This window comes from Castor canadensis, chromosome 8 (assembly GCF_047511655.1).
Source record: "Castor canadensis chromosome 8, mCasCan1.hap1v2, whole genome shotgun sequence".
NCBI classification, from domain to species: domain Eukaryota; kingdom Metazoa; phylum Chordata; class Mammalia; order Rodentia; family Castoridae; genus Castor; species Castor canadensis.
Window position 1 is genome coordinate 26,950,471 of NC_133393.1, and position 8,704 is coordinate 26,959,174.

The 8,704-nt window shown below is 40.2% G+C and overlaps 1 protein-coding gene and 1 pseudogene across 1 annotated transcript; one reads left to right on the forward strand and one right to left on the reverse strand.

Moving 5' to 3' along the window:
• Positions 1-66: 66 nt before the first annotated feature.
• LOC109680425 (bromodomain-containing protein 2 pseudogene) lies at positions 67-2,313 on the forward strand (annotated as a pseudogene).
• A 4,601-nt stretch (positions 2,314-6,914) lies between these two features.
• On the reverse strand, positions 6,915-7,850 carry LOC109680426 (olfactory receptor 2G3-like). The gene has a single exon (XM_020155275.1). The coding sequence runs from the start codon at positions 7,848-7,850 to the stop codon at positions 6,915-6,917; it is 936 nt and encodes a 311-aa protein (XP_020010864.1).
• Between the last annotated feature and the right edge of the window lie 854 nt (positions 7,851-8,704).

Consider the following 8,704-nt stretch of genomic DNA (forward strand, 5'->3'; position numbering starts at 1 on the left):
GTTCCCCGTGTCAAGATGTTGCAAAACGTAACTCCCCACAAGCTCCCTGGGGAAAAAATTCCCAAAAGGCCACAATAGTTGGTCAACTAGCTGCAATACCTGCACGTGGTGGTGACGAAGGCTCTATGGAAATACCCGTTGAATTGCATGGCCATTCTGGCAGCGTGTGGATGCTGTCAACGTGGGTCTGCTGGATCATCACAAGATTATCACACAGCCTATGGACATGGGTATGATTAAGAGGAGACGTTAAAACAATTATTCTTGGACTGCCTTTGAATGTATGCAGGATTTGAATGCTGTGTTTACCAACTGTTATAGTTACAAGCCAACTATGGTAAGATCCTGATGCCACAAACTCTGGAAAAAAAAAATCTTCCTAAAGAAAGTGCTATTGAAGGACTGACTGCAGGAGATCAAGGAGACACTTTGCTTTCCCAGGAAATGCTTGAAAGACATCTCTGCCCTCAGGCAATGCACGAAAAAGGCTATAAAAACCCAATCCCCACCCTGACCACTGGCACGAAAAAGGCTATAAAAACCCAATCCCTACCCTGACCACTGGTTTCCTGGTCCCCTGCAGTCCCCACTATACAGTCTTTCTCTACTCTATAAATAAAATCTTTACAATCTCTGCTGCTGGAGTCCGCCTGTGCCTCCATCCTCAGAGCAGGCTCAAGAACCCTGAGCACCTGAAATTCCTGTGCATGTCATCTGTCCATCAGTATCAGTGCCACAAGAGGAGCAAGAACTTGTAGTGACTATCCCTAAGAACAGCCATAAGAAGGGGGTCAAGTTGGCAAGTCGCCATGGCAGTAGTACCAGTGGTCATCAGGTGCCTGCTTTCTCTTCTGTATCACACACAGCTCTATAAACATGATCACCTGAGATACCTACCACTATCCTCAACATTCCCCATCCATATGTCATCTCAAGTCCCTATATTTGCTGTACCCCTACTCCTTGCTATTTCTGCTGCTTCCCCAACTCAGCCCCTTGCCAAGGAAAAAGAGGTTAAGCTAACCCCTACCCCTACAACTGTTCTGGCTCCTGTTCCCTGCCTAACCTTCCTGGGGGCCTTTAACCAAAAGCATGACTGTCCCTCTGTGCACAGAGAGAGTGGTTGCCCTATCAAGTCCCTGTGAACAGACTTGCTAACTCTTACCAACAGCACCAAGGCTACAAGAAAGGAAAGCCACTTAACAGTTATAACATTGCAATGGCATTTTGAAGGAGTTACTCTCTAAGAAGCATGCTGCCTATGCCTGGCCTTTCTACAAACCAGTGGACTCCTCTGGTCTTAGCCTGTGTGAGAACCACGAAATAATTAAGCACCTATGGACATCAGCAATAAGAGCTCCTCTGAGGAAGAGGGGGAGAAAGATGAAGAGGATGAGGAAGAAAAAGATAGTGAAAGTTCAATCTTAGAACAAGCAAGGGATTGTCGCCTGACAGAAATACAGGAACAAGTATTTTGTCACTCTTCAGTATTTTACTGGCTTTGGGCTGTACATGAAAAACTTTTTCCCAGGGCCCAGTATTTAAGCCCAAGCACAAAAGAAAGAAAAAAGAGAAAAAGAAGAAACAGAAGGCAGAGAAGCATCAAGACAGAGCTGGAGTTGATGAAGATGAGAAAGAACTTAGAGCACCCTGCCCACCTCAGCCCAAAAAGTCCAAGAAAGCAAGTGGCAGTGCTGCTACAGTAAGCCCTGTTGGCTTCGACCTTCTGAAGGAAGTGGCAACAAGCTACCTAAACAGGCAACAGAGAGCTCCAACCTTCTCTGTCTGTTGGTTATGATTCAGAGGAGGAGGAAGAGAGCAGGCCTATGAGTTATGATGAGAAGAGGCAGTTGAGCCACTGGGGAAAAGGTGGATCAAGGTGTACATATAATCCAAACCAGGGAACCCTGTTTACATGACTCAAACCCAGAAGAAATTGAGATTGATTTTGAAACACTCAAGCTATCCACACATAAAGAGCTTGAATACTATGTCCTATCCTGCCCGCAAAAGAAACCTTGGAAACCCTACATTATTAAGAAACCTGTTGGAAAGAAAAGAAGGAACTTGCTTTGGAGAAGAAATAGTAACTAAAAAAGAGCTTCCAGGACATCAGAGGGCAGCTCAGTTCCATCAAATAACCACCCAAGACAGTGAGAAAACTGAGTTATCTGCACAGCCAAGTACCAGTATCACACCTCAGCACTCCACTCCCAGCTCCAGCACAGACTCCCTCTCCTCCACTTTATCTTCCTCTCTTCAGATACCAGTGATTCAGACTCAGGCTTAGGGGCTAGGCCAGATATAGGGTAGGAAGGCTCTGTAGGACCAGATCTATATACCACACTGCTTACCCCTTCTCTCCTTGCTGTGACACTTCATCTCACCCTTGCTCCACCTCCCCCCCCGGCCCCCCTGCTGAAGGAGAGCTGGCTTTGCAGGGGGCAGGAATGCAGGGACATTTACTGAAGGAGGGACATGAACAAAATATTACTGAATTCCCAGTCCCATTAGGACTTTTGGGCATAGCCCTGTTTAAATGACAGGGCTGAGACAAGGGTACAGGGTAGGAATGGGCAAAGGCCCTGATACAAGGTACTGGAGGCCATAGCTGCTTTATTTACTTCTAATGAAGTTGAGGTTGGTCCTAATTTATTTAAGCTAGATGAGGCAATGGTGGGGGGCAGGACCATGGTTCCATGGTTCCCTCAGCCTTCATGGGGAGGGAAGAAGGGAGCTCATTTTTTTTTATGTTGACTTTTTTTTTCTACTGTTTTCCCTTTCACTCACTCCATTTGGGGCCCTGAGGGTGTCGGCCATCTCCCCATTTGTTCCCCTGGATTATCTTTCTTTTGACTCTTTATTTTAATGTGTCAAATAAGAAAATACTGGTTTTTATTTATTTTAAAAATTTTATTCGGATGTGCATACAATGTTTGGGTCATTTTTCCCCCCTTCCCCCTGTACCCTCCCTTTCCCCTTGTTCCCTCCCTCTATCCCCTACCCCCTGGCTTCCAGGCAGAAACTGTTTTGCCCTCACCTCTAATTTTGTTGAAGAGAGAGTATAAACAATAATAAGAAGGACCAAGGGTTTTTGCTATTTGAGATAAGGATAGCTATTCAGGGAGATTCCTTGCATTGCTTTCATGTACATATGTGTTACATTCTAAGTTGATTCTTCTCAAACTGACCTTTTCTCTAGTTCCTGGTCCCCTTCTCTTATTGGCCTCTGTTGCTTTAAATTTTCTGCATTAGTTCCTTTGCATTGAGGACATCAAATGTTATCATTTTTTTTGGGTTTCCTACCTATCCTCATACCTCCCTTGTGTGCGCTCACCTTATCATGTGACCAAAGTCCAGTCCCCTAACTGTATTTGCCCTAGATCTAAAGTCTGCATATGAGGGAGAACATACAGTTTTTGGTCTTCTGAACCTGGCTAACCTCACTCCGGATGATGTTCTCCAGTTCCATCCATTTACTTGCGAATGATAAGATTTCATTTTTCTTCATGGCTGAGTAGAATTCCATTGTGTACAAATACCACATTGTCTTAATCCATTTGTCAGTAGTGGAGAATCTTGGCTGTTTCCATAACTTGGCTATTGTGAATACCTATGGATGTGCAGGTACCTCTGGAGTAACCTGTGTCGTTTTCCTTTAGGTATATCCCCAGGAGTGGGATTGCTGGATCATATGGTAGATCTATGTTTAGATTTTTAAGGAGCCTCCAAATTTTTTCCAGAGTTGTTGTACTAGCTTGCATTCCCACCACCTGTGCCAACACCTGTTTTTGTTGGTGTTTCTAATGATGGCTATTCTAACAGGGGTGAGGTGGAATCTTAGTGTGGTTTTGATTTGCATTTCCTTTATGGCCAGAGATGGTGAGCATTTTTTCATGTGTTTTTTTGGCCATTTGAATTTCTTCTTTTGAGAAAGGTCTGTTTAGTTCACTTGCCCATTTCTTTATTGGTTCATTAATTTTGGGAGAGTTTAGTTTTTTGAGTTCTCTGTATATTCTGGTTATCAGTCCTTTGTCTGATGTGTAGTGGTAAATATTTTCTCCCACTCTGTGGGTGTTCTCTTCAGTTTAGAGACCATTTCATTTGTTGAGCAGAAGCTTTTTAGTTTTATGAAGTCCCATTCATCTATACTTTCTCTTCGTTGCTGAGCTGCTGGGATTCTATTGAGGAAGTCCTCACCTTTACCTATTATTCCAAAGTGTTTCCTACTCTTTCCTGTACTGACTTTAGAGTTTGGGGTCTGATATTAAGGTCCTTGACCCATTTTGAGTTGATACTAGAACAGGGTGGTAAACATGGATCTAGTTTCAGTTTTTTGCACACTGCTAACCAGTTTTCCCAACAGCTTTTGTTGAAGAGGCTGTCTTTTCTACATCGTATATTTTTAGCGCCTTTGTCAAAAACCAGTTGGGTATAGTTGTGTGGATTCATATCTGGGTCCTCTATTATATTCCACTGGTCTTCAGGTCTATTTTTATGGGCACCATACTATCTTTTTAAAGTATTTTAATAACTGTCAAGATTAATTCTTGAAGCCATGATTAATTTTTTGACACTGTGCATGAGTGCAAAACTATGAAATGATTGAATTGTGGAACACGCAGATTAGAATAAAGAGCAGAAGGTTTTGTACAGCTAGTGAAACTTTCAAACTACTGCAGTGTGACTCTAGTGTCCACGTGTTCAACAACCACAAAACCCCTCGAAAAGTCAATCAAGTGTCAAACAGTATTGAAAAGGAAAATTTTCTAGATAGGGAGGGAATGAATCCATCTAAAATTACATTATATGAATCTTTAACATTTCATTAGCTTATTTAATAATTATCATTACTAAACAGCTATTCCTACTATCATTTATTAAAAAATAATAATTTTGTCAGCAGCATTTTCTTTTTGGTGGTACTGAAATTTGAACTCAGAGCTTTGTGCTTGCTAGGAGGGAGCTGTATTACTAGGGCCATGCCCTCATCTCTTTTCTTTAGGTATTTTTGAAATAAGGTCTAGCATTTATGCCCAGACTAGCATGGATCATGATCCTTCTATGTATGCTTCCCACAGTAACTGGGATAATAAGCATGCCCCACCACAGCTGGCTTTTATTAGTTGAGATGGGCCTTATGAACTTTTCTCCCTTCACTGGCCTGGGACTGAGATTCTGTCAACTCCATCTCCAAAGTCGCTAGGATTCCAGACATGAACCACAATGCTCAGTCAATAGCATTTCAAGTGGATTCACAGATCTGATTCAGTGCTTCAAAGCATCCCCAGTTTGTTAAAGTTTTGTTTTGGTATTTGTTTCAAGAAAGAACTTGGACAATGCATACAAAATATTTGCAACATATTACAAAGGGACTGTTTTACAAAGTAAAATTACAGTGATTCCTTCACAGCAATATATACTTTCAAATGTTTTGATTGAATTGCATATACTATTTCAATTCCCTATGTATGTCAGAATATATATATGAGGAAGATCCACAAAAACTTCCATTCTTATATGCACATTCTTATATACATCAGATCTTCAAATATATTGAATAAGATTGTAAAAATATCTGTGACACATGTTAGATTCCATGAGATATGGAAATTGAATCTAAATGTTCATGTTTTGTTTTGTTTTTTGCTGGCACTGGGGTTTGAACTCAGGGCCTCACACTAGCAAGGCAGGCACTCTTACTGAACATAAATTAGTATAACCATTATGGAAAGCAGTATGAAGGCTCTTCAAAAACCTAAAAATGGAACTGCCATATGATCCAGCAATACCACTCCTAGGGATATAACTGAAGGAATGTGAGTCAGGTTACAACAAAGACACCTGCACAATCATATTTATTACAGCACTATTCATAATAGCTAGGCTATGGAAACAAGATGTCTCACTACTGATGAATGGATTAAGAAAATATGATATTTATATACAACGGAATTTTACTCAGCCACAAAGAAGAATGAATTTTTGTCATTTGCAGGTAAATGGATGGAACTGGAGAACATCATCTTAAGTGAAGGTAGCCAGGCTCAGAAGGCCAAAAGTTGTATTTTCTCTCTCATATGTGGAATATAGAACTAATACAAATACAGCAATATCATGAAAAACTGGTCACATTCAGGGGAGGTCACATATGAAAGGTATAGGTCAAAGAAGGAAGATAAGAAAATGAATATGGTTGATACACTCTGTATACAAGAATGAATAGAATTATTAAACCAGCTGAAACCACTACAAGAAAGGGAATAAGAGAGAATGAAGAAAAATAGAGCAGATGAACTAATTGGGGTTATAATACATATATACCTAGAAATATTACAGGGAAACTCCCAGTATACTACCTTCATCTCTAGCAAAAATGTCATTACTTTGTTTTTTCCTCTACAAAATCATATAACAGGCATCTGAACAGGTTCTGCAAGTGTGTGGGAGGTGTTGGTACCAGTGGGAAGGGGGCGGTGGTGGGGAAAAGGGGTAGGAGGGGGTGATTAGGGGGCAAATATTGTGTACACATGTATGTAAATCCCAAAATGATACTTGTTGAAACCATTCAACTGGCATGGGAGGAGGAAAGAGGGAGGGAGGGGATAAAGGAGAGCAGAGGAAGTGGTGAATTCAAGTATGATATATTTGATACATTGTAAGAACCTCTGTAAATGCCACAATGTACCCCCACCCAGCACAACAATAAAAAAATGTGATTTCATTTTTTAGGAAGCATTTCATTATTGATAAAGCAACTTTCAAGTTTGCAAAATATTCTTTTTCTAGACAATGTTAGCCATATTTTACATAATACAGCTAGAGAGGTAAGCAATCAATACTTACTTATTTAAGACTATATCTTCTAAATAAATTTTCAGAGCAGAAAATCACTGTTTCTTGATTTTTTTCCATTAAAAATTTTGTTCTCTCCTTAGGAGTCTCCACAGAGCTCCTTTCACATCCTTGTTTCTTAGAGTATATATGAGGGGATTGAGGGTGGGAGTCACAACAGTATAAAAGAGTGTGAGGAACATACCTTGACTATGGCCATAGGATCTCTTTGGTTGAATGTATATGACTGAGCTGGTTCCAAAGTAAAGGGACACCACCAATATATGGGAACCACAGGTACCTAGGGCTTTGCGCCAGGCTTGGGCAGACTTAATTTTTATCACAGCCTGTGCAATGAATCCATAGGACACTGAGATCAATGCCATAGGAAGAAGGAGGAGAACTAATGTAGCCACAAACAGCTGGACTTCATTTGCATAGATGTCAACACATGCCAACTTGATCATAGCTGGCACCTCACACAAGAAGTGGTGGAGGTGGTGATGTCCACATCGAGGAAGCTGAAGGGTGATGGTACCTTGAATGATAGTGTTTCCTACTCCACTCACCCAGGCTATTCCTGCTAAAGCCTTGCAAAATGATGGGTTCATGACAGTAGTATAACTGAGAGGTCTGCAGACAGCTACATAGCGGTCAAATGCCATGACAGTAAGGAGAACACATTCAGTAGAACCTAGGGAAAGAGACACATAGAGTTGTATGGCACAGCCAGAGTATGTGATGGACTTGGATGGTCCCTTCAGGTTCCATAATAGCTGGGGGACAATACTAGTAGTGAAGCAAAGATCAAGAAGGGAGAGATTTGTGAGGAAGAAATACATGGGTGTGTGAAGTTTGGAGTCCAAGCAGGAGACCAGGATAATAGCCATGTTGCCCACAAGGGTCAGAAGGTAGGATGTCAGAACTACTATGAAAAGGATGATTTCCAACTGGGGGTGGTCTGAGAATCCAAGCAAAATAAAATCTCCATCAGATGTTTCATTGTTTTGTTCCATCAGTCTTCTAAGGGAAAAGAGAAAGGTGGACATTGGGAATTCAATCTAGTATTAATGTCACTTACATGAGGTATTTGAGATAAACTCTTAGATGAGGATTTTAGCTAGTGAAGTTACACAGAGAAGAAAATGAGAGATTATTTAAAGGTATTGTTAAAGACAATGGCATTCTTTTGTGTCATCATTTTTCATCTCAATAAACATTTGGCACATCCTCCTTTTCTCCATGTGCCCTTCTCTTTTCCCCATTTGTTGAGAGTTATTATTAAAGATAATCTACTTAAGAAAAAAACTTGCAGCTTGAGTGGATATTTATTCTGTTAAAAGAAGTAGATAAGGAAATAATATGTAATTGCTGAGATGAATTTAAGTATTCATTACTGAATACATTTTGAGTGACCACTGGCCATACTAACAAATTTTCATGCAAATATAATACATAACTGTAAGGTAGTTTTCAAGAAACAAGTAGAATAGTTTTTTTGTCTTTTCTTCTCACAACAGTTGTGCTGTTTCTTACATTTAAGTGTAAATGTAGCATAATTACAAGATACAAGATCAGATGCAGGTGAGTTTCAATAGAGAGGGAGGCTGAATAATGTTATGCTTTCTTCAACAATTGAAGTCAGAATACTTACCACAAAATATTTTTTATCTTTTAAAGGTGACAGGAAAATATATTTGTGGTATTTGCATATAAAAAACACACCGAACACAAACTTACTTACACAAACTTGTTGAGACAGATAGCCATAAGCTAATTTTGATAAAAATAAGGGAAAATTCACCTTTGCCATCTCATTAAAAGACAAGATGTTGGTATTTGATAAAACAGTAAGAAGGCAAAACATATA

Bases quoted from the DNA above. Each gene is read 5' to 3' on its own strand.
- LOC109680426 (XM_020155275.1), bottom strand. From the start codon at position 7,850: ATGGAACAAAACAATGAAACATCTGATGGAGATTTTATTTTGCTTGGA.